This window comes from Nicotiana sylvestris, chromosome 1, assembly GCF_000393655.2.
Source record: "Nicotiana sylvestris chromosome 1, ASM39365v2, whole genome shotgun sequence".
Classification (NCBI taxonomy): domain Eukaryota; kingdom Viridiplantae; phylum Streptophyta; class Magnoliopsida; order Solanales; family Solanaceae; genus Nicotiana; species Nicotiana sylvestris.
Window position 1 is genome coordinate 175,295,204 of NC_091057.1, and position 27,016 is coordinate 175,322,219.

At 34.7% G+C, this 27,016-nt stretch overlaps 2 protein-coding genes across 2 annotated transcripts; one reads left to right on the forward strand and one right to left on the reverse strand.

Moving 5' to 3' along the window:
* The first annotated feature begins 19,327 nt into the window (after positions 1-19,327).
* Positions 19,328-24,861, forward strand: LOC104232799 (uncharacterized). The gene is made up of 2 exons (XM_009786084.2): positions 19,328-19,654; positions 24,262-24,861. The coding sequence occupies exons 1-2, from the start codon at positions 19,347-19,349 to the stop codon at positions 24,635-24,637; spliced, it is 684 nt and encodes a 227-aa protein (XP_009784386.1). The 5' UTR covers positions 19,328-19,346; the 3' UTR covers positions 24,638-24,861.
* On the reverse strand, positions 20,151-22,247 carry LOC104232777 (uncharacterized). The gene is made up of 3 exons (XM_009786052.2): positions 21,922-22,247; positions 21,517-21,824; positions 20,151-20,570 (listed from the first exon to the last, which is right to left on the reverse strand). Exons 2-3 carry the CDS (start codon positions 21,759-21,761, stop codon positions 20,423-20,425), a joined length of 393 nt encoding a protein of 130 aa, XP_009784354.2. The 5' UTR covers positions 21,762-21,824; positions 21,922-22,247; the 3' UTR covers positions 20,151-20,422.
* Positions 24,862-27,016: the final 2,155 nt, after the last annotated feature.

Consider the following 27,016-nt stretch of genomic DNA (forward strand, 5'->3'; position numbering starts at 1 on the left):
TCAATTATACTTTTACCTTATATAAATTAAAAAGAAAGAAAAAATTAAATATACTTCTACCACGTTTTTTCTCCCCTCTCCTTTCATTAACAAGAGATACTCTACGTACTATAGTTTTAATTTTACATTACCAATGTTTACGTAAAATGGAAAAATATAACTTAAAACTTGTGGCTTTTTATCTCATCCAAATTTGATCTTTACAAATAAATAAAAAATCTACAGTCCCTTTAAATATGGGTAAATTACCATAAGAAATAATTTATTGAATATTCATTTAATTAATTTTCTAATATTTAGGAGTTTCAAAGTAATTAAAATTTTACGTATTAAATTTTCTTACTTGAACTATGTAGAAAGTTCTACAATTTAGAACTTTGAAAACATTAAGAATTTACTTTGTACAAATCTAGGTTTAGGAGTTTAAAACTATATTATTATATATATTTTTATTTAAACTATGTAAAAAAAATCCAAAAACTTTAAAATTATTAAGAGTTTACTTATGTAAATCTTGTACTTAAAAATATCCGGTCATTTGTTATGAAGGAAAATATGGACACTATAATATTCTATTGGTACTAATGTCTCTTGGGCAAACGTATAGTTAATATTTGAATAATATTGTGAGCACTTCTATGAGGCAGGATTTCTTTTTTTTTTGCTGAGTAGTTTAATAACATCAAAAATCATCATTTTCAGGACTAAAATTGTTTTCTTATTTTTCTAGCTCAAATGTATTCTTTTATAATTTTTATGTTTTTAAAAAGTCTATATTCACTGATCAAGATACACACACAAAGCGCGTACCAAAAGACTAGTATATATTAAACTTGTTTTAATAGCATTTTTCCTTCCAAAAATTAAAAACCAGCCGCCTAGCTGGGAACGCGGAGTGCCCCCCCCCCCCAAAAAAAAAATAAAAAATAAATAACAACAACCCAGTAAAATCCCACAAGTGGGGTCTAGGGAGGATAGTATGTACGCAGATCTTACCCCTACTCCGAAGGGGTAGAGAGGCTGTTTCCGAAAGACCCTCGGCTCAAGCTAATAAAAAGACAAAAGGAGAGAATATTAGATTCACCACGGAGATCATAGAGAAAAAGGAACATAAAATGCAGAAGAAAAATGCAAAGCAAAAAACGATGGCTAGTAAATGGATCCTGCGTCAAAAATAAAAAATAGTAAGACACGACATTGCCCCTAGCTATCTTAGACAAAACCACACCAGACTAGGCTCACAAAGGTACAAAGTAACGCGAGACTCAACTAGCTCCTAACCTACAACCATAATACTCGACCTCCACAACTTCCTATCAAGTGTCATATCCTCGGAAATCTGAAGCCTCGCCATATCCTGTCTGATCACCTTGTAAGCACGTAATTTTTGCCCTATATGAGAATTACTCCCAAAAATTCAAAATAAAATGATTTGCCTTGGTGTGAAATTTTGTGAGATTTTGTGATATTTTTGATAATTATTTGTATTTGTCTGTGTTTGTTTATTTGTTAAATTAATAAAAAAATACAAAAATATGTCGCATTTGCATGTAGGATTTAATTCTATAATTGTTACTAATTAAATTTGTTTACAAAAAATGAAAATTACAAAAATAGGCATCGTTTGCATTTTTAGCATTTAATGTCCAAATATACAATTTTATGCTTAATTATTACTTAATTGTGCGTTAATTGTTATTGGGAGTTAATTTGCACTTTTATAACTTAATTTAATTCTTAATAATAGTTTAAGTATTTTTATAATTTAGTTTTAGAAAAATAAAAGAAGAAAAGAGAGCGAAAATATAAAGAAAGTCGGAATTGGGCCTCTTCTTCAATTTCAAGCCACAGGCCCAAAAAATGGCCCAATCTTCCCTACGACCCAGTCCATTTCGAACTGGGTCGACCCAGTCCATAACCCAAAAGACCCAAACCCCTTTGTCTTACATTTTACAAAACAAAACAAAAATTAAAAGACAAGAAACCCCTAAAATCTAAACCATCCGCCCCCCTCTCCTATCTTCTTCTTCTTCCTCCAAAGCTCCAACCAAGCATCCATGGCTGCCCTTTACCTTCTTCTTCGACACACCCTCATCGTCCAAACAGCTGCTGCCCAAGCACTTCATCTTCTTCGTCCACCATTGTTGCTCTAGTTCGTCGTCGTTTGGTCGAGCTTCATCTTCTCCGGCAAAACAGTCCGTCGTCGCCACCAGTTGCTTCTGCTTGTGTGTAGACCAGCCCGTTGTTTGTTCCTTCTGTTGTTCGAAGCCTCGTCGCTGCTGCTTCTGTCTCAACCAAACAACCAAACGGACACAGCCATGGACGAGCTTCGACGTCGACCATGTCGTCGTCCATGGCTGTCCGCGCTGTGCTGCTGCCTGTCGCCGCCGCTGCTGCTGCCTGTCGCCGCCGCTGCTGCTGCCTGTCGCCGCCGCTGCTGCTGTCTCGACGTCGTGCTGCTGCTGCTCGTCGCAGCATGTGTTGGACGGACTGCTGCTGCTGCTCGTCGCGGCAGTAGCTACGGGCTGCTTCATCTTCTCTTCGTCTTCGTCGTCATTTGTTCGAGCTTTGGTCGAGGCTCGGACAGATTTGTTTACAATCAAAGTTCTTCGTTGATTCATCTCCGGTTAGTTGTTTTTGAGTTTTATTTTGTCCATATTTCGTTTTTATATTTCTAAAAGTTAAAATCGTTAAATATTTGATTCTTGTTTTGTTCGTTGTTTATCGTTGAAATCATTTTTTCTAGTTTGTTCATGTTCATGTGCTTTGTTAAAATTAATTTTCAGATTTCAAAATAGAAGTTTAATTAGTTGTTTTCATGTTTATTTCATGTTTGTATTATTGTTTAAATGAATATTTGTTAGTTTAATATTAGTTAGATACAAATTGAAGTTTAATTAATTGTTTCTTCAATTTGTTTCATGTATTTTATGTATTTTCCGGAAATTGTTAATATTGTTAAGTTCAAGCTTAAGTTCATAATTGTTTCTTCTTAGGTTTTGTTTTGTCATTTGCCTAAAAGAATTTAGTTGTAATAAGGGAAGTATGTTGGTTTTAATCATTTGAATCCATCGTTTTGATTTTTAGATTTAATTCATGTTCATATTATGTTTGTTTGATCTTGAATCCGAAATGTGTATAGTTTGATTTTTTGTTTATCATTTATGATTATCTCTTGAATTTGTCTCATAATCTTGTTTAAGTTTAAGATAGGAATTGTTTGTTGTAATGTTGTTAGAGTAGTTGATTTTAAGTTCAATATTATTGAATTTAGAAATCTAAATATACTTGTTTGTTGTTGTTGTTGAATCCGAAAATAGGATTGTTTGTTGCTAAAATATTGTTCAATCAAATTTTAGTTGTTCTTTGTTGTTCAATTTGTGTTCATGTGATTTGTTGTTGAAATGTTGAAGAAATCATGTTCATGAAATTTGTTGTTTGAACATTGTTAGAAATTAATCATATTGTCTATATTTTGGTTATGTTTGATTAAATGATGTGTTATAGCTGATGGGTAGTTTGGTAATTTGTAGTACGTTCAGGGGTAGTTTGGTAATTTCAGTAAGGTCGTGAGGGGTAGTTTAGGAATTGTACATTTTGAAATTGTTTATTTGAAGCATGGGGGACAAAATGAAATGGGGTGGGTTGTGATATAGTTGTTTAATATAAAGGGGGGACAAGATTTAATTTAAAGGGGGAATCTTGCATTATTTTAAATGAAGCATGAGGGACAAAATATAATGGGGTGGTGTGATATGTTTATTTAATTGATTAAAAGATTTATGGGATGGGTTATAAGAAGTCTTGAAATCAAAAACAAAAAGGGGGAGACAAGAAAAAATACACAGACATATACGAAAAAACGAGAGACAGAAAAAAAAAAGAGATTAGAGAAAAAAAGGAGCTGAACATTTATTCCGAAAAAACATTGAAACTCTCAAGAAAAGAAAAAACCTACAAAGAAAAATAATAAAAAAAAGTTGAAAATTAGAAGAGAAAGTAGTACACACCTGATAAATATTCTGGTATACAAGTGTAGAAATTAAGGGTTGAAGATTAACTAGCCTTTCAAAAATCTGAAAATTTCCCTTGGTTTCTGTCCGTTATTTTCGGCATTCCTGGATTTTATTTTGAATTTTTCAAAGCTGTCACTGGGATTTTCGTTGACTGGTTATTGCTGGTTATTGTTGCTGTTGCTGTGTTACGTATTACGTTGCTGACTTTCTTCTTCTTATATTGACAATATCAGGTACACAACTGTAATTTTGGCATTTTGTAAGCTGAAATGAAGAATGGAGTGTTAAATTTTTAATTTAGTTTAATTTAATTTTTTGTATTGTATTTAGGTTATTCATGTATTATTATTCTGTAAATCACTGTCATTTGGCATAACTAGGCATATTATAGCGACATATTAAATAACGCCTTAACCAGATTATTAGGAAATATATTTAAGCCTGATTATTAATTAAAACTGTTTAATAACAAAAAATAGAAGAAATAACGTAAAAAATGGCGTTATTGAATCAGTTTGGCAAAAATTAACTAAGTTCCTTATTCATAAGGTTTTTCGTCAACGATAAGTTAATCGGAATCATGTAGTCAATTTCAGTTAAAACATGAATTAGTTTGCGAACAAGTATTAGGACATGATGTGAATTAAAACAAAGTTAGTTAAGGTTAAATTGTTTAAATTTTTTAGAAATATGGTTTAGTAATCAAGTTTTTTTTCTTTCTTTCAATTTTCAGTATTTGTAAATAATTAGTTTCAATAAGCTTAAGTCTTACTAACAATTTGAATTTTAATCCAACTATGGGATAATTAGTTTTTTTATTTTATTTTTTTTATTTTATTTTTCGACAATTCCATGTTGTATTTATGATTATAATTTTTATTACTTTCTGTTAATATTTGTTTTTCTCTTCTATTTAATATGTTATTTTCAAGAATGTAGATATTGATTTTATATTTATAGACAAACTTAGTAATAATAAAAAGGTAGTCATTAAAGGATATTCTTAAAATAAGGAAGGATTTCGCTAAAAATAAATAGATGTAAATAATACAAAAATTTACAGGATTCTCCAATCTCATTTATTTATTTAATTATTTTAAAAAAATTACTTAGAATTTGGGATAGATTGTTTAGTGAATTTCACTTCCTTCCCCAAAGATAATGACGCGCTAGACTCTTTAGGCGCGATTTAATTAATTTTATCTTCTTAAACTCGGATGCGCATTTCATGCGACCCAAATCTAAATCCTAAAACATTGAATAAAAATGTGTTCCGGATTGCGGGTGCATTTCATGTGACGTAATCCAAAGACATGTTTTAAACGATGTTCACAATTTTTTTTAAAAAAAAAATAATAATAATAAAGTGGTAAAAAGTTAAAATTGGCACATCGGGTCATAATTGTATTAAAATCAGATAAATAAGCCAAATATGACAATTGAGCGACCGTGCTAAAACCACGGAACTCGGGAATGCCTAACACCTTCTCCCGGGTTAACAGAATTCCTTATCCGGATTTCTGGTACGCAGACTGTAATATGGAGTCATTCTTTTCCTCGATCCGGGATTAAAATTGGTGACTTGGGACACCCTAAATCTCCCAAGTGGCGACTCTGAAATAAATAAATAAATCCCGTTTCGATTGTCCTTTAATTGGAAAAAAACTCCTACGCCTTTCGCGGGATCGGAAAAAGGAGGTGTGACAGCTCTGGCGACTCTGCTGGGGACTAGCCCAGAACCAGTGGTTCAGGGTTAGAAATTCGAGCTCATATAAATTGTTATATTTGGTTTTATCTGATTTTTACATGTTTGAGCCTAATGTGCTAAATGCTGCTTTTACCGCTTTGATATTACGTGAACTGTGTATAAACTGTGCCGAAACCCATCTCCTCTCTGAGTCTTCTAAATCATGAAGAAGGGTGTACTTCGTACGACTTCTTTTCTGTATAGTGTCAAATCCCAATTTAGAACGAGGTTCGGACAAGTTGCTAAGCCGGTGAAGCTTCTGTATTCCCGGTACGCTACCCCCCCTCGGCTCGAGCTGTCCGCTCGGGTAAGCCAGGTCTAGAACAAACACCCAGGTTCTGAACCTAGTATAACAAAGCCACATGCCGGATCCCTAGTAGGAACGTTTGTTTGCATCACGTGCATCTGACTTTGGAGGCTCAACACAGGGGTTGGGTCTGTCTAGGACAGGTGCACCAAAAATGAAAATGACCATCATGTTGCATCTTACTTGTTACTAATTGCGCATTAATTTGATTCAGACTTGTGTGTTGACTGACTTGTGAATATCAGGAATAATATTTTGAAATTGAAAAAAAAAGAAATAGCGGTTAGGGAATTGATTGTTTATTTTTTAAAAGAAAACAAATGCCCAAATACTGTCAAAACTCTGCCGAAATTTTGAGAAAATGAAAAAAAATGTCTTATTAGTTTGTTTTATTAAAAGCTAAGAAAAGAAAAAAAAAGAGTCGTTGTTCTGTTTTTTTTTAAAAATAAAAATAGAAAAAATATATAGTTTGTCTTGCCATGAAAATGAAATGAAAAAGAGTCTTATTTTTAAAATGGTTTTTTTTATTATTTATTTGCTTATGAAAATGCAAAAAATAAAAAAATAAAAAAAAAGTCTTTCATTATTTGTCGCAAATATATATATAAATCTGAAAAGTTTTTTTTTATATATATATATATAAATCCGAAAAGTTTTTTTTTTATTTCCAAAAAAATATATATATCTTTATTGGTTGCAAAAAGTATTTGTCTTGCCAAGAAAATTCAAAGTAAAATTCCAAAAAAGATATGTCTTGCAAAAAATAATATAAATATCTTTATTTTCCACTGTTGATAAAACAAAAATAATAAAAAAGTTTTTTTTTAAAAAAAAAAAATCCGAAAATATTTTGATACTTCTTTCAAAATTGAAAAGAAAATTCAAAATTCAAAAAATATTTTTTAGAAGCATTTCTTTTATCAAAAGTAAAATCCCAAAAAATATATTTTTTTTTCTTTAGAATAAGAAAAAAAAACGGAAATTCAAAAAAAAAAAAAATTCCTTTTACTTTTGAAATTCTCAAAGTTCAAATCAAAAGAAAAGGAATTTTTACAGTCTTTCTTTCAAAAAGAAATCAATCAAAAAAATAATATATATATATATATATATATATATATATATATATATATATATATATATATATATATATATATACTTCCTTTCTTCTTTTGAAGCAGTTCTTTCACAGTTCCAATTAAAAAAAAATATTAGTTCATTTACTTATTCGCGAGGCCCGAACTACGCGGGTTTGATTCTCACCGGATGTGAGATACGTAGGCAACCCTCATCGGGTCCAACCCCCTTTTTGCTAAAATAGTCAAAAACCAAAAAATAAATAAAAAACGTGTCAAATTTTTTTATTTTGTCATAAATAAGTCTAGTGGTGTCCAACCTCCCCTTTTGCTAAAAATACCCAATAAAAAAACATGTCAAATTTTAATTTTGTCATAAAGAAGTCGGGTGACGCCGTTTTATCAAGACATAGCCGAATGTTCCCGAAAGGGACGCCGGAAGGCTGACTTTGCATAAACAGCCACCTTTTGGGTCATGTTTAGGATTTTGGTCTAGTTGACCCACACAGCCTTAAAAATCTTCGTCCCCGAGGTGCTGAAGGGCTGTGTTTACAACACCCGGTTTTTATTGTAATTTGAAAAGAAAAAAAACAACAAAGAGTCAGCGGTTAGGTGAATACCATTTGAATTTTTGGTCAAAATAAAGCCGAGCCAGCTTCGGCCGCGTCTTAAAACCGTTCTTGCCGAAATAGCCTTAGAGTATCTTTCAATCGTCAAAAGGTTATTTTCGTAAAAGAACAGACAAGTTTGTAAAGTGTCAAAATAATCCTCTCCGGCCTCAAAATTCATATGAGATTTGGAAGGGGGCACATTTGCAAAAATAGCCGTTTGGTTGAATTTGTCAAACGGGGAAAGGAAGCTGGCCTTTTTGTTTTGAGGTTATAAATCTTTTGGCTAGAATATATGGGTTGTTTGATTTTTGAGTTTGTTGGTCATCTTTCAACCTTTGAAACCCAGTTTATTTTATTATGAAAATTGATAAAAAAAATGTGTCTCATTGTTGTTACCTTTCATTTGGTCCGAACTACGCAAGGTCTGATTCATGCGGGGTCATGATACGTAGGCAATCTCCATAAGATTCGACCACCACTGAAAAAGAAAAAAAAAGGGAAGAAAGAAAAATAAAGGAAAGCGCAAGAAAAAATCGGAAAAAAGAAAGAAAAAAAAGAAAATCGAAAAAAAGATGTTGTTAATAATGAGGACCGACTGAGTCCATTCTAACCTGTTTGTTTCGCAAAGAATGTTAAGGTGGTTGGTTTGTGGTAAGCCGGATAATGACACCCAGAACATCGCGCAGAATCCTATTGGGAACTTGTTGACGGAGGTTGATGATATTGAAGTTGGTAATGGTCTTGGCAGTATTGATGCAAAGCTCAGTGGCTAAGATGCCAGTTTTTGATGAAATGGGAGGCCGCTCCGTTCCTTGGTTAGCAAGAAAGAAGCTGTTGGTGGCTTATTTTGTTGCCATTTCTGTTGTCCGGATTATTCTTAGGGTTGTAATCCGAATATTGTCTTGTGTCAAATGCAAAATCCGCTCCCTTTTATTTCCAGTTTTCTTTTGTTTAGTCCTTTTATCATTTTATTCAATGCCGATTCTAGTGACATGACATGCGCACACAGTTTGGGCATAATCTTAAAAGTTAATCATAAAACCCTGGAAAGGCGATCAGACCATTTAAAGGAAATAAGGACAGTTGAGATTATTCAGAGCTCGAGTCATATGGAACTGGGGCAAGTAAAACACAAAGAAAACCGTTAAAAGCAAGATTCGCCAAATTGGCATGAGGGTCAGTCATGATAATGAGAGTGTCGCCCAACGGTGCTTTAGAAATGACAAAGGAAAAATAAAACGTTTAACATAATTGTCAAGTCCAGCACCATCAGAAGAGACTACAAGTTTAAATTGTGTTGTTTGCACTTGGCATGTTTTGAAGACTGGAATGACGAAGGCATTTTGTTCTGCTACCCAAACACTTTATCCTCTCGTTACCCCTTTTGAGCCTTATTTATTTTCTTTCATACCCCTCGTTCGGAATTAGTAGCAACGAATAGAATACGCAAGCATGGCAGGTAAGAGAAAAGAAAGAAAAGAAAACAACAAAACGGAAAAAGAAGAATAAAAGAAAAAAAGAGAGAAAGAAAAAAAAACGACAAAAAGAAAGGAGAAATGAGAAAAGAAAAAGAGAAAAGAAAACTGATAACAAAGAAAAAAAAGAAAGTCAAATGAAACAGAGGAATTGGGAACTACGTTTGACCTGATTCCTCAAAGAGGATACGTAGGCGCTTCACGACTCGGTCATAGTTTTGAAAAAGAAAAAAAATCAATTAAAATATCCCCAAGAGAGAAACTGGGGCAAAGGTTGCGTTTGTTGTAAATAAATCTAATTCTGTAGGTTGTAACTAATAACCCAAATTAATGTATTTTTTGAGCCTTTTATACCCTTTCTTTCTAACCTATCCAAAACCCATATTACGGTCCAAAGAAAGACCTTCTGATCAGTCTTCAAAAGATGCCAAGTCAGACAAATGAAGAGTCTTACCGGCGCACATAACATTCTGTTCCACAGCAGAAAGGACTCTAATCTCCAACAGAAAGAGTCATATCGGCAACACTCCAAATCCCCAGCTGGAGAGAGACATAAAACGAGAGAGTCTTATTGGTGAAAACCTTCACAGGCACCATAAGGCGATGAAAGCTGAGAGAAGAACCCAAAAATGAGAGAGACTTGATAGTGAAAACCCTTCGGGCACTACAAGTCGAATAAGATTGAGAATCAGATGGGGAATCGCCAATTGAAGATCTTGAAAGATGATTGACGGTAGAGGATAGGCCACATACGCATGTCATGGCCATTAGAGTCGGTATCTGCGTTTGATAGATTTTTATTTATAGTTTCTTTTGTAAAAGAGTCATCGTTTCCTTTGTCTTTTATTTTGTTTCTTTTATCTTTCTCCTTTCATAGAAAAATTCCCCAATAGAGTCTGTCGGGCCAGAACAAGTATGAAATGACTTCAAATATGCCATCAGCTTTTCAAGATAAGATCTGACTAGCACATCCAAGTGGTATGGTCAGCAGGGAACAAACGCGAGGCCAGTGTCAAAAAGATATCCCCAGCAAAAGGGAATCGACAAAAGGATTGACGAGTGTCAAGAGGGATATCCTTGCCGAAATTAAAGGTTATAAACCTCAAGGCCAAAGCCCGTGGGCAAATCAAGGAGAGCAATGAGCATGATTTGGGAAATTCATACTAGGACTAAAAGGTCGGGGAAATGCCAGCTTCCGAGCTATGTCACAAAAGAAGACGGATATCCCCAGCAGGAAGGGATTATCCCCAGCACATAATATCATCCCCAACAAGCTGTGGAACGCAGAGCAAGGAAGGAGAAAGGGAAAAGCCATCCCAGTAGGGGTATCACAACCAACCACCATGTTTTAAACTAACAAATTTTGTTTGATTTGAAACAGGTAAAGGAAATGGCATTGATGCCAGAAATGCATGCCGCAAGGGATATTATCAAACTGGGGCAGAAAATTTTCCTTCCGCTTAGAAAATTTTCTGGAAGTCAGGTACCCATGCGGGGAAGAATAAAGATAACACCAGTCTCAAGGGAAGTGGTCTTAGAACCAGTGTTGCCCCCAACATAATAAGTTTCTATGGAGGAAGTTGTTCCCCAGCAAAGGGATGAAACTTGAGCTCAGTGAAGCACTAGTTCTGAAAGAATCAGAATCCCCCAACAGTGTTATCCTCGACATCGATATCCCCAGCTGATAACATTTTACCCCCCAACAGGTAAGTAAATAATTCCCCAACAGTGTTATCCCCAGCAAGTATTCGAGGTAAGACATTTTCAAGTCTTAAGGATATTTTGGGTTCATCCGCCCTCGAATAGGATATTTTGGGTTCATCCGCCCTCGAATAGGATATTTTGGGTTCATCCGCCCTCGAATAGGATATTTTGGGTTCATCCGCCCTCGAATAGGATATTTTGGGTTCATCCGCCCTCGAATAGGATATTTCGGGTTCATCCGCCCTCGAATAGGATATTTCGGGTTCATCCGCCCTCGAATAGGATTTTATTTTTCAAAGTTGTTGAAGTCAGGAGCCCCCCTGAAGAACAGAATGGTGATTTATTGGTTGAAATCAGGAGCCCGCCTGAAGAAAGGAAAGGCGTTTTTAAAAAAAAAAGGGTTGTTGAAATCTCGCCATCCAAAGAAAGGAATGGCATTTTTTTAAAAGTTGTTGAAGTCAGGAGCTCCCCTGAAGAATAGAATGGCGATTTATTGGTTGAAGTCAGGAGCCCGCCTGAAGAGAGGAATGACGATTATTTTCAAAGTTGTTGTTGAAATCAGGAGCCCGCCTGAAGAGAGGAAAGGCATTTTATTTTAGAAGTTGTTGTTGAAATTAGGAGCCCGCCTGAAGAGAGGAAAGACATTTTATTTTAGAAGTTGTTGTTGAAGTCAGGAGCCCGCCTGAAGAGAGGAATGACGATTTATTTTCAAAGTTGTTGTTGAAGTCAGGAGCCCGCCTGAAGAGAGGAATGACGCTTATTTTTAAAAGTTGTTGTTGATGTGGGGAGCCCGCCCAGATAACAGAGGCATACATTTCAGTCTTTTCATTTCAAGCATTGAAGTTGGGAGCCCGCCCAGATAACAAAGGCATACATTTCAGTCTTTTCATTTTAAGCATTGAAGTTGGGAGCCCGCCCAGATAACAGAGGCATACATTTCAGTCTTTTCATTTCAAGCATTGAAGTTGGGAGCCCGCCCAGATAACAGGGGAATACATTTCAGTCTTTTCATTTCAAGCATTGAAGTTGGGAGCCCGCCCAGATAACAGAGACATACATTTCAGTCTTTTCATTTCAAGTGTTGAAGTTGGGAGCCCGCCCAGATAACAAAGGCATACATTTCAGTCTTTTCATTTCAATTGTTGAAGTTGGGAGCCCGCCCATAGAACAGAGGCATACATTTCAGTCTTTTCATTTCAAGTGTTGAAGTTGGGAGCCCGCCCAGATAACAGAGGCATACATTTCAGTCTTTTCATTTCAATTGTTGAAGTTGGGAGCCCGCCCATAGAACAGAGGCATACATTTCAGTCTTTTCATTTCAAGCATTGAAGTTGGGAGCCCGCCCAGATAACAGAGGCATACATTTCAGTCTTTACATTTCAAGAGTTGAAGTTGGGAGCCCGCCCAGATAACAGAGGCATACATTCAGTCTTTAATTTCAAGTGTTGAAGTTGGGAGCCCGCCCATAGAACAAGAGACATACATTTCAAGATCAAGTCAGAGGACAATAAAACAGAGGGTTACAATAGGAATCCCCAGCAGGAGACAATAAAATTACCCGACACTGGGAAACAGAAAGTTGCAACAAGAGGTCACAGTACAAACTCAAGTACATGTGTCAAAAGAAGAAAAGCACCGGAAGAAATGCAAGCAGACAAGGAAGCAAGGCAACAAAAAACAAATTGTACTCTAGCCTAGCTTCTTGTTTTCTTTTAAGCATGGTGTAACAAGGAGATCGGTAAGCAGTGGTAATAGCATGCAACAACAGTAACAATGCAGTCCCACGGTAGTCCCAGCTACCAAAATTTCCCGAACTACATTGACCTGATTCATGTTTAGCCCAGGATATGTAGGAAACCTTTGAAGCAAAGGTTCGGTCAAATCTTTTTCAAAAAATGCTTCAACAGAGTACTCGGATGGGCAAAAATCGCTCGCTTTATCTTTGCACGAAAACCCTTCGTGTCTTCGGGCAAAGAGGGGCAGCTGTAAGCACGTGATTTTTGCCCTATATGAGAATTACTCCCAAAAATTCAAAAATAAAATGATTTGCCTTGGTGTGAAATTTTGTGAGATTTTGTGATATTTTTGATAATTATTTGTATTTGTCTGTGTTTGTTTATTTGTTAAATTAATAAAAAAATACAAAAATATGTCGCATTTGCATGTAGGATTTAATTCTATAATTGTTACTAATTAAATTTGTTTACAAAAAATAAAAATTACAAAAATAGGCATCTTTTGCATTTTTAGCATTTAATGTCCAAATATACAATTTTATGCTTAATTATTACTTAATTGTGCGTTAATTGTTATTGGGAGTTAATTTGCACTTTTATAACTTAATTTAATTCTTAATAATAGTTTAAGTATTTTTATAATTTAGTTTTAGAAAAATAAAAGAAGAAAAGAGAGCGAAAATATAAAGAAAGTCGGAATTGGGCCTCTTCTTCAATTTCAAGCCACAGGCCCAAAAAATGGCCCAATCTTCCCTACGACCCAGTCCATTTCGAACTGGGTCGACCCAGTCCATAACCCAAAAGACCCAAACCCCTTTGTCTTACATTTTACAAAACAAAACAAAAACTAAAAGAAGAAAACCCTAAAATCTAAACCATCCGCCCCCCGCTCTCCTATCTTCTTCTTCTTCCTCCAAAGCTCCAACCAAGCATCCATGGCTGTCCTTTACCTTCTTCTTCGACACACCCTCATCGTCCAAAAAGCTGCAGCCCAAGCACTTCATCTTCTTCGTCCACCATTGTTGCTCTAGTTCGTCGTCGTTTGGTCGAGCTTCATCTTCTCCGGCAAAACAATCCGTCGTCGCCACCAGTTGCTTCTGCTTGTGTGTAGACCAGCCCGTTGTTTGTTCCTTCTATTGTTCGAAGCCTCGTCGCTGCTGCTTCTGTCTCAACCAAACAACCAAACGGACACAGCCATGGACGAGCTTCGACGTCGACCATGGCTGTCCGCGCTGTGCTGCTGCCTGTCGCCACCGCTACTGCTGCCTGTCGCCGCCGCCGCTGCTGTCTCGACGTCGTGCTGCTGCTGCTCGTCGCAGCATGTGTTGGATCGACTGATGCTGCTGCTCGTCGCGGCAGTAGCTACGGGTTGCTTCATCTTCTCTTCGTCTTCGTCGTCATTTGTTCGAGCTTTGGTCGAGGCTCGGACAGATTTGTTTACAATCAAAGTTCTTCGTTGATTCATCTCCGGTTAGTTGTTTTTGAGTTTTATTTTGTCCATATTTCGTTTTTATATTTCTAAAAGTTAAAATCGTTAAATATTTGATTCTTGTTTTGTTCGTTGTTTATCGTTGAAATCATTTTTTCTAGTTTGTTCATGTTCATGTGCTTTGTTAAAATTAATTTTCAGATTTCAAAATAGAAGTTTAATTAGTTGTTTTCATGTTTATTTCATGTTTGTATTATTGTTTAAATGAATATTTGTTAGTTTAATATTAGTTAGATACAAATTGAAGTTTAATTAATTGTTTCTTCAATTTGTTTCATGTATTTTATGTATTTTCCGGAAATTGTTAATATTGTTAAGTTCAAGCTTAAGTTCATAATTGTTTCTTCTTAGGTTTTGTTTTGTCATTTGCCTAAAAGAATTTAGTTGTAATAAGGGAAGTATGTTGGTTTTAATCATTTGAATCCATCGTTTTGATTTTTAGATTTAATTCATGTTCATATTATGTTTGTTTGATCTTGAATCCGAAATGTGTATAGTTTGATTTTTTGTTTATCATTTATGATTATCTCTTGAATTTGTCTCATAATCTTGTTTAAGTTTAAGATAGGAATTGTTTGTTGTAATGTTGTTAGAGTAGTTGATTTTAAGTTCAATATTATTGAATTTAGAAATCTAAATATACTTGTTTGTTGTTGTTGTTGAATCCGAAAATAGGATTGTTTGTTGCTAAAATATTGTTCAATCAAATTTTAGTTGTTCTTTGTTGTTCAATTTGTATTCATGTGATTTGTTGTTGAAATGTTGAAGAAATCATGTTCATGTGAAATTTGTTGTTTGAACATTGTTAGAAATTAATCATATTGTCTATATTTTGGTTATGTTTGATTAAATGATGTGTTATAGCTGATGGGTAGTTTGGTAATTTGTAGTACGTTCAGGGGTAGTTTGGTAATTTCAGTAAGGTCGTGAGGGGTAGTTTAGGAATTGTACATTTTGTAATTGTTTATTTGAAGCATGGGGGACAAAATGAAATGGGGTGGGTTGTGATATGGTTATTTAATATAAAGGGGGGACAAGACAAAATTTAGTGGGGGGAATCTTGCATTATTTTATGTTAGGCATGGGGGACAAAATATAATGGGGTGGTGTGATATATTTATTTAATGTAATGGGGATGAGTGGGAAGATAATGGGTTTGGTAGAGAAAATGGGTTGATTTTAATTGATTAAAAGATTTATGGGATGAGTTATAAGAAGTCTTGAAATCAAAAACAAAAAGGGGGAGACAAGAAAAAATACACAGACAGATACGAAAAAACGAGAGACAGAAAAAAAAAAAGAGATTAGAGAAAAAAAGGAGCTGAACATTTATTCCGAAAAAACATTGAAACTCTCAAGAAAAGAAAAAACCTACAAAGAAAAATAATAAAAAAAAGTTGAAAATTAGAAGAGAAAGTAGTACACACCTGATAAATATTCTGGTATACAAGTGTAGAAATTAAGGGTTGAAGATTAACTAGCCTTTCAAAAATCTGAAAATTTCCCTTGGTTTCTGTCCGTTATTTTCGGCATTCCTGGATTTTATTTTGAATTTTTCAAAGCTGTCACTGGGATTTTCGTTGACTGGTTATTGCTGGTTATTGTTGCTGTTGCTGTGTTACGTATTACGTTGCTGACTTTCTTCTTCTTATATTGACAATATCAGGTACACAACTGTAATTTTGGCATTTTGTAAGCTGAAATGAAGAATGGAGTGTTAAATTTTTAATTTAGTTTAATTTAATTTTTTGTATTGTATTTAGGTTATTCATGTATTATTATTCTGTAAATCACTGTCATTTGGCATAACTAGGCATATTATAGCGACATATTAAATAACGCCTTAACCAGATTATTAGGAAATATATTTAAGCCTGATTATTAATTAAAACTGTTTAATAACAAAAAATAGAAGAAATAACGTAAAAAATGGCGTTATTGAATCAGTTTGGCAAAAATTAACTAAGTTCCTTATTCATAAGGTTTTTCGTCAACGATAAGTTAATCGGAATCATGTAGTCAATTTCAGTTAAAACATGAATTAGTTTGCGAACAAGTATTAGGACATGATGTGAATTAAAACAAAGTTAGTTAAGGTTAAATTGTTTAAATTTTTTAGAAATATGGTTTAGTAATCAAGTTTTTTTTTCTTTCTTTCAATTTTCAGTATTTGTAAATAATTAGTTTCAATAAGCTTAAGTCTTACTAACAATTTGAATTTTAATCCAACTATGGGATAATTAGTTTTTATTTTATTTTTTTATTTTATTTTTCGACAATTCCATGTTGTATTTATGATTATAATTTTTATTACTTTCTGTTAATATTTGTTTTTCTCTTCTATTTAATATGTTATTTTCAAGAATGTAGATATTGATTTTATATTTATAGACAAACTTAGTAATAATAAAAAGGTAGTCATTAAAGGATATTCTTAAAATAAGGAAGGATTTCGCTAAAAATAAATAGATGTAAATAATACAAAAATTTACAGGATTCTCCAATCTCATTTATTTATTTAATTATTTAAAAAAAATTACTTAGAATTTGGGATGGATTGTTTAGTGAATTTCACTTCCTTCCCCAAAGATAATGACGCGCTAGACTCTTTAGGCGCGATTTAATTAATTTTACCTTCTTAAACTCGGATGCGCATTTCATGCGACCCAAATCTAAATCCTAAAACATTGAATAAAAATGTGTTCCGGATTGCGGGTGCATTTCATGTGACGTAATCCAAAGACATGTTTTAAACGATGTTCACAATTTTTTTTAAAAATAATAATAATAATAATAATAATAATAATAATAAAGTGGTAAAAAGTTAAAATTGGCACATCGGGTCATAATTGTATTAAAATCAGATAAATAAGCCAAATATGACAATTGAGCGACCGTGCTAAAACCACGGAACTCGGGAATGCCTAACACCTTCTCCCGGATTAACAGAATTTCTTATCCGGATTTCTGGTTCGCAGACTGTAATATGGAGTCATTCTTTTCCTCGAGCCGAGATTAAAATTGGTGACTTGGGACACCCTAAATCTCCCAAGTGGCGACTCTGAAATAAATAAATAAATCCCGTTTCGATTGTCCTTTAATTGGAAAAAAACTCCTACGCCCTTCGCGGGATCGGAAAAAGGAGGTGTGACACACCTCTCCTTAATACTTCTTAGGCCGCCCTCTAGCTCTTCTAGTGCCTTCCATGACCAACTGCTCACACCTCCTTACTGGAGCATCTGAGCTTCTTCTCTGTACATGCCCGAACCATCCGTGTCTCGCTTCCCTCATCTTGTCATCAATAGGAGCGACATGCACCTTCTCCCCGAATGTCATCATTCCTAATCTTATCTATCATAGTGTGCCCGCACATCCACCTCAACATCCTCATTTCTGCTACTTTCATCTTTTGGATATGTGAGTTCTTAACAGGCGAACACTCAGCCCCATACATCATGGCCGGTCTAACCACCGCTTTATAGAACTTACCTTTTAGTATCGTTGGCACTCTCTTGTCACACAAGACTCCAGATGCCAACCTCCACTTCATCCATCCTACACCAATACGGTGTGTGACATCCTTGTCGATCTCCCTTCCCCCGTGGATAACCGAACCAAGGTACTTGAAGCTGCCTCTACTTGGGATGACCTGTGACTCAAGCCTCACATCCACGTCTACTTCCCCCGGCTCAGCGCTGAACTTACACTCGAGGTATTCCGTCTTCGTTCTGCTTAGCTTGAAACCCTTAGACTCAAGAGTCTGTCTCCAAACTTCCAAACTCGCCCCCCCACCAAAAAAAATAAAAGAAAAAACCCCAAACCATTTGGATTAAGTTGAGCCTCTACTCTAATATAATTTTGAAATTATATATTTACAAGTGAAGCAAACTTTGGGTTTTAATGTAGTCGAGAAACACTTTGCTTCATCCAAAAAAGACAAGAAGAAGAATTACACATTTGTTCGGCTAAGCTTTTTTTTGTTGTCAAAAGTGTTTTTTTTTTTTTTGGCCAAAAACACTTTTAACCAAAAATTGAAGTGTTTGACCAAGCTTTTGGAAGGAAAAAATTAGCTTTTGAGGAGAAGCAGAAACAATTTTGGAGAAGTAGAAAAAAGTAGCTCCTCTCCAAAAGCACTTTTGAGAAAAATACACTTAAAAATACTTTTTTAAAGCTTGGTCAAACACTAATTGCTGCTAGAAGTGCTTTTCAAACTAATTAACCAAACATAAACTGCTTCTCACCAAAAATACTTTAAAAAAAAACACTTTTGAAAAATATACTTCTCAAAATAAGCTGATTTTTGCAGTTTGGCCAAACGGGCTATAAAGCGCATTTTGTAGTAACTTTTGCTACTATAAGCACCACATAATTAAGTATTAAAGTAATTAATCAATATCTCATATTACTGTTCGATTTAATTAATTACTTTGTTACAACCTCTTCTCAAAGGATTTCTACGGGTCTTGTTTTGTTCCGGAAGTAAATTATGGCTTTGGAAAAACCAGATTATTCTTTTTTATTAAGCCCACGATTGGTGAGGAAAAAAAAAATAATAATAAGCCCACGATTGACCGTTTCTTCCCGTCTTTCTCTTCCACCCCCCCCCCCCCCCCTTATTTTTTCTGGTCAGAGGAATGTTCCTCATGGCCTAATTTCTTTTTGTTTAAATATTTTTTTATAGCAACTCCTAATCTGTATTTGGACGCGTTCTGGACTTGATTCCCAATAGTAAATAATGCGTGTTGAATTCGAGTTGAAATGAAATAAGAAGCTATAATTAGTAGTAGTATTAGCTATAATGCATTTTCGTAGAAGAACATTTTTTTTCTTGAGTTTAAGGTAGTATAAGATTAGTGTAATTAATTTTTATATTATTAGCTCACTTAAATGATCATATATACAGATAATTAATCTTCTTAAACTGTGACATTCGGTATCTTAAAAATAAGATACTATAATGATAAAGCTGATCTAATTGATTGGTCTAAAAATTCTTTATACTAATTACGTACTCGACTTAAACTCTCTCTTTTTTCACAACAAAAGCATTAAATTCTCTAACTCGGCGGCTTTTAATTACTTCACAGTCAACTGACTTAGTCAAGCTTCACTATTTAATAAGTATATCGAAATACTATATAAATGATCGTCTTCTTACATACTATATCACTCGCTTAGCAAATTAGCCATGGCTCATCACAAGATTTTCTTCTTTTCTTCTCTATTTGTCCTAGCAATATTCACCCAAAAAATCCATGCAGTTGATTACTCTGTGACCAACACGGCCGCAAACACCGCGGGCGGTGCCCGTTTCAATCGAGATATCGGTGCTCAATATAGCCAGCAAACACTGGCAGCTGCTACTTCGTTCATATGGAATACCTTCCAACAGAATTCTCCAGCTGACCGCAAAAATGTGCAAAAGGTAAGCATGTTCGTTGACGACATGGACGGAGTAGCTTACGCTAGCAACAATGAGATTCATGTTAGTGCCAGGTACACAAATACATGAACTCAACATATAATTAAGCAGGGAATGCACGTTTTAAATTCAAAAACAAATATTTACTCTCATACGCGTGTGTATATACAGTAAATTTTATGGATGATCATCCAACTTTTAGCTTCATTACACAAAAGTCATTATTCTTTTTTTTGTCACACAAAAATCATTTAACTTTGTTCCGATTATCACAAAAATCATGCGGATTTGATAAAGTTCCCACTGAAAAAGTGACGTCGCAGCCTTTATTAGTGTTTTATATTGATTAAGAAAGTTAAATATAATATTAAATTATACCTTGACCCATAAAATACTTGACCCAATTGCCCGAATGAAGCTCATTTCTCTCCATACTCTGCACCTGCCATGATTTACCTATGCCTTGACCCATTTTATGTGCAACTTAAGAAAATTTTCGGTTCATTCAGTAAGACTATTTAAAATGCAAAAATGGGATACCTTAAACAGCAAAATAAAAAAGGGACTAAATAAAGTGAAACCATTTCATAATGGTGCATTCTAATATATGTCAAAATGTTGGCTATTAAGCAAGACCAACCCAACAAAATACTGCTTAATAAGGCCAACATAAACAGTTAGAATGCATCGCATAGTGAAAACTACAAAATGCACATTTTGTGCCATTCAAACTATATATATTTAATACAAAAACACAAAATACTTCATAATTTTTTACTTCCTAGAGACCCTAGACTTCTTTTTAATCACGGCAGTAACATAGTCGGTCATAATTTTTTTCTTCACACTCCGGCCTCTCTTAGAAACACCAACAACAGCAACTTGAGAAACTTCATCACAAATAGCAGTTTCAGAAACTTCAACACACACAGCAACTCCAAGTTCAACAACTCCAAGTTCAGCAACAGAACTAGTACACATAGTAGCCACCTGAAAGACCAAAATTTAATTACAACTTACTTAAAATTTAATTAAAGAAGCCACAACAGAACCAACAAACCTCAGTAATAGTAGACTGATTTGTCAAGTTAAAGTTCAGTCCTCCATCTTCGTTAGTACCAGAATTACACCACATTTCAGAGTGGTACAAATTTGAATATCCCCAAAAATCATCATCTTCTTCTTGAGTTGGAATTGTGGTTGTTTCTTTTTGAATTGACATCTGAGCATTTTTTTGGACAAACTTAGAATGCCCTCTGGCATTATGACTAACTTCTTTACAGATTGAGCAAGTTATGGAAGTGCTGCCCCTTTTTAGACAATTTTCTAGCTGCCATGCTTTCTTTTTGTGCTTGTCTTTTTGGTTCCATCACTCCAGCTTCCTTCCTCCTCGATTTAGCAGGTCTTCCCCTTTTTTTCTTGACTAATTTAGGTGGAATTACTATACCATTATTAATAACTTCTGGCCAATACGACTCGGGGTTAGTGGGGTTGATAATAGGCCACTACAAAATTCTCTACTCTCTCATTATTTCCTAAGATACTCACAACACCATGCAGACATGGTAAACCCGTCAAATCCCATCTCCTACATGTACAAGTCCTGACAACCAAATCAACTATGAAGGGCCCTCTAGGACCTTCAACTAGAACCTTCGGACCACCTGAAAAATTTGGTTTAAAAGGTGCACATTCATTTCTGATTTTGTTCATTTTTTTGACAATCTTAGGGCATATCGTCCCTTGGTATCTATCAATCCACTCTTTTTTTTTTCACAATCTCCTCATCAACTGATTTTTTATCATCTCCAACATAGTGATTATGGGCTTATCTCTGGCATCAAGAATATATCTAAAAAAGTTATATTTGTTAGAAGAAATATCTCATTAAAAATTAAAAGGCAGAACTCATAAGAAAATATTTAACAATTATTACCTGTTAAAATTCTCACACAAATTGTTTAATAGCATATCACATTTTATATGAGTCCTGAACATTGATCTAGTCCATGTATTGAAGGGTCTTTCTGGATGATTGAACCATTCTCTAGCAGCTTTGTCCTCATTTTCTAAATCCTCCATGCATTTTCTGAATATCACATTATTGCTTGCCCAAGCAGCATTCCAAACCATGTCCTTTAATGCTTTTCCTTTGTGTTTTGTCTTGAAATTTTGGTACATATGCCTCACACAATTTCTATGCTCAGCATTAGGGAATAAGTCTCTAACTGCTGCTATCAAACCCTATAAAAAATAACGATAACAATTTGTTATGCACGTTAACTCAAACAATTAATAAAATTATATAAACATTGGGAAAAATAATTAATCAAAGACTGACCTTTTGTCTATCTGATATAAAAGCAATGTGATGGCTATTATTGATCTCCAAATCTTGGCCAAGATTAGCAAGAAACCAACTCCAAGTTTCCCTATTTTCATTTTCAGCTATGACTGCATAAGCTATTGGGAATATGTAGTCATTCGGGTCTATAGCAATAGCACTCAACAAGTTTCCACTATAATTTCCTTTCAGCCAGCAGCCGTCTAAACTAATTAGTGGCCTACAACCTGATTTATAAGCAACTTTAAGTGCATTAAGGCATACATAGAATCCCAAAAATCTTCCTATCTCTCCAAATAGTGACAGTTGAGCCAGGATTAGATTTTAATAGCTCAGCTAAGAGCCTTGCATATTGAGCACCCTCTTCTCCATATATCCATTTCAAAGCTAACCGTTTGGCCCTCCAAACCTTAGTCTTACTTATGGTATAACTATAATCATCAGTTAGCCTCTTTATGATTCCATTCAAACTCCATGCAGGATCAGCCCTAAAAGTACTGAAATACCTCTTAGCAATCCATTGAGCATCCATATGAAAATTCTGAAACACATACCCACTACTATGTGCCATATCAATAGATTTTATTTGAGCTGTTGGATCCACATTACTCACAACACCAGCATACACCCTAAATGGACAGTCATCTAATTTACAAGCACATATCACCCTCGCCTGGTCATTTATAGGAAAATAAAGTTGGCACCTATTCTTAATACCCAAATTCCTGCAGGCTTCTTTAAACTGCCCAAGACTTCTAAATTTCTTTCCAAGTTCCAAGCTTGGATTATACTTATTATTTTCTTCCTCATACTCTGGATATGTCACCTCATCCTCCTCCTTATTTTCTCTATCAGACTTGACATTATTTAGTTCTTTTGATGAGGCAAAATCAGAGTCATATTTGTCATTAAGTTTAGGTATTAGAATACTAGTGGATGATGACAACCTGCTTGCTGTTTTCTTAGGTCTTCCCCTTTTCTTTCTAGAATGTGTTTCAACTATTCTATCATTAAAATCATCATCAGACTCAGACAAGTGATAGTCATCATTATTAAAATCATTATCAGACTAATTTGTATCATCCCAAAATTTCCTTTCATTAATTCCACTCAAGAAATGTTCAAATTTCTACATATGAATCAAATAAATAATCATAGTTAGAACCAACAAAAGTAAAAAAAAAATATCATTATGAGAAACCAAAATCAACAAAAAATCAACTTCGGTCTTTGGGAATTATTTCAACATAGAAAAGAGAACAAGAAAGACCCATATTCATGCATGAAATACCCTTCAAATAACCCCCCAAAAAGGCCGATTTAAACCCTAAGATTGAGTGTTACAAACCCTAAAACTCTGAAAAATTGATAATGGGCATGTTGTAATTACATATAAATAAACAAGAACAACAAAATAATATTCATGGCAGTTCCTTGAATAACACATAAACAAAGATAAAAAGGGTTTGTTTGTACCTCATGTTCCGCCCTTGTTTTCGTTGGTTGTGTTTCATGGTGGTCCCTTGAAGCAACATATGGCGATAATAGGAGCAAAGAGCTCAGAGAGTTGCTTAATTTATTCCTCGATCTTGAAGAGGATTCCATCTTTTTCAAGGAATATTTTTGTTTCAAGACATTGAGCCCTAAGTGAGGAAGTAACGAAGAGAGAGAATCAATTTTAAGGAGAATGGATAGGTCACGTTTATTTTATGGTGTATAGTGGGTCGGGTATAACTTAGGCGGGTATAATGGGTTTACTATATTAACCCTATTTAATTAAGCACATACGCTAATTAAGGCTGCCATGTCACTTTTCCGGTGGGAACTTTGTCAAATCCGGTCAAAATGATTTTTGTGATAACCGGAGCAAAGTTAAATGATTTTTGTGTAACAAAAGAAAGAATAATGACTTTTGTGTAATGAAGCTAAAAGTTCGATAACCATTCATAAAATTTACTCTATGTGTATATGTATATATATAGAGATTAAATAGTACTAACATATGCATATTTCCTTCTATTTTATTTTTATGTATCATAATTTGACTAGACACGATAAAAGACTTTTGAATATTGAAATTTTAGATAAAGTTGTGTATAATGTCATACATCTAAAGTTAAAATATCTTTGAATCTTGTAACCTCAAACATATCATTTCATTCTTATAAGAAAGTGTCATTAATTAATATCAAATCGGAATATTGGAATAAGATACTTACTAAATATCGAAATATAATATTCTTTTCTAAACAAACTAAAAAAACTATATAATCGTATAAAATAGGAGAATATTAAGTTTTGCCTTATAATATCAAAATCTTAAATCCCTCTTTGCAGCTACATCCAAGGTTACTCCGGTGACGTCAGGAGAGAGATTACTGGAGTATTGTACCACGAGAGCACCCACGTTTGGCAGTGGAATGGGAATGGTGGGGCTCCAGGCGGTTTAATTGAAGGGATTGCTGATTATGTGAGGCTCAAAGCTGGTTTCGCACCTAGCCACTGGGTGAAACCAGGCCAGGGCGACCGATGGGACCAGGGCTACGATGTGACTGCTCGATTTCTTGATTATTGCAACAGCTTGAGAAATGGGTTCGTGGCACAACTTAACAAAAAGATGAGAACTGGCTATAGTAATCAGTTCTTTATTGACTTGCTGGGGAAGACGGTTGATCAACTTTGGAGTGATTATAAAGCCAAATTTCGCGCATAGCCTAACTAGATCGAAAAGAAGAAACATCATCAATTGCCGTTGTACCAATAAAAGGCTATATGTGTCATGGTCTTGTTGAAGAATTATAGTAACGATAATAATATAAGCACAAGGGGTTAATTAGTTATCTCACTCGTGTGACTGATTAGTTACCAATTCCACTGCATCGGAGGCGGACCCATGCGTTGTTAAGGGGTTAATTAATTACAAGTTATTTCCAGTCATATTTTGTGTCGTTACTCATTGTTATACCCCATTTTAAGCTGGTTAAAGTAATGTACAACATATAGGCAATTTTGAGTTTGATTAAAGTAAAAGACAACAACAACAACAACGATCCAGTAAAATCCTACTAGTAGGGTCACCCCTATCCCGATGGAGTACAAAAGACTGTTTCCGGAAGACCCTCGGTTCAAGAAGACGAAAAGAGACAATATCAATACCTTAGGAAAAATAACATCATGAAAATGAGAAAGTAGATGCAAAGCAAAAGCGATAGACAACACATAGACCCGACATTATGGAAAACAAAAGAGTAGTAAGACACACCATTGCCACTAGCTGACATCGAAATAAACCCTACCAGACTAGCCTCACAAAGGTACGAAGTAAGGAAAGACTCAACTACATCCTAACCTACAACCCTAATACTCAACCTGTACAGCTCCTATCAAGGACCATGTCCTCGGAAATCTGAAGTTTCGCCATGTCTTACCTGATCACCTCTCCCCAGTACTTCTTAGGCCGTCATCTACCTCTTCTCGTGCCCTCCAAAGCCAGCCGCTCATACCTCCTTACCGGAGCATCTGGACTTCTCCTTTGTACGTGTCTGAATCATCTGAGCCTCGCCTTCTGTATCTTGTAGATTAAAGTAAAAGAGTCGCCATCTAATTAATTATGGTGAATTAGGACACGTAATGTTAATTAAGCAAACTAGCAAAGTATAACTCTGTTAATGGTCAACTTAACCTAAAGATTCTAGGTAAGGGTTCAATTAATCTAAAGGAAGGTTATTAAGGTAGCTTTTAAGATCCACATTAAAATGGTTAACCGACCGGACTAAAATTAATTAAGACCAATTGTTGTATTGTAAAAAAATGATTAATGAGAGAAATAAAAAAAGGTAGTAACTTTGATTTGGAAAAAGGGATTGTTATGAAAAGAGCCAATTTTGAAAGCACGATTTGAAGAAATTCAAAAGACAAAAATCACATGTTGCTTTTAAAATGGATGTTGCTTAAGAATAAAATGAGTTGATGCCAAAGCGTCTTATTTTGGGAAGTAAGTACACTTCTGCCATAAAAATAGATTAAGGAACCAAGTAAAACAAATGTGATTGATTTAATACTCAAAAATGTTATGTTTTGTTAAACACCATTGTTTATAGTCACGCCCTCTTTCAATGCATCAGAACTTAAGAAAGAAAACCATGTTTGACTTGGGTAAATAACGAGCTCAGTTGTTTCAAATACTACCCAAAATTAAATTGATCTATCATCCTCACTTCTTAAAGAAAAATAAAATTCCTTCATACCTATGTCATATTCTATGTAAAAAGACATCTTCATTATTTGCTACTAAAAGAGTTAGTCATGACATACCCAAGATCAAAAACAAATACGCCACTAAACAAACGATATTTTTAGTCACAATATTGGAAAAGCAACATAAGCGAAGTAACAATGGAATGATCAAAAGCCGTGTTCGGCTTCCAACAGAATATTTAATAATATTCCAAAATCCGTTGTCTAGATGATGATGCAAAAGCTGAAGAGTGAGGCCATGCGGATTCCATATGGCAACAACGTTGAGTCTCGCATTGAAACTCTTTGTGGCTCCATGGTACATGTAAATAAAGAAAAGAAAAAAAAAGAAGGAAATGAATTAGAGAAGAAGAACCAGTCTCTTAACTGTACACGAATGGAATAGGAAAACATTAGCACTTGATTCACCCATAAGCTCAAAAGTCATTTCATACATTACAAACAACAACAACAATAATTCAGTATAATCTCATTAGTGGGGTCTGGGAAGGATAGTTTGTACACAGACCTTACCCTTACCCTGGGGATAGAGAGACTGTTTCCGATAGACCCACGACATCCCTCCCTCCAAGAACGATGGTCTTCACCATTAGAGCAACCTACTCTTGCCTTTTCATACGGTACAAAGTAATAACTAAAAGCATGAAACCTTTTTCATTTTTTTGTCTTCTTTCTTTTAATAAGATCCTAGAGAGAGGTCATCTAAATGAAAGCAAATGTAATAGATACAGGGATTGGTAATTCTCTCGATAGCGACATCTTTCGAACTCAAGCAAAAATATTGTCGAAACATATATCTTTAGAATCACCATCTAAAATACACACATATTTGTAT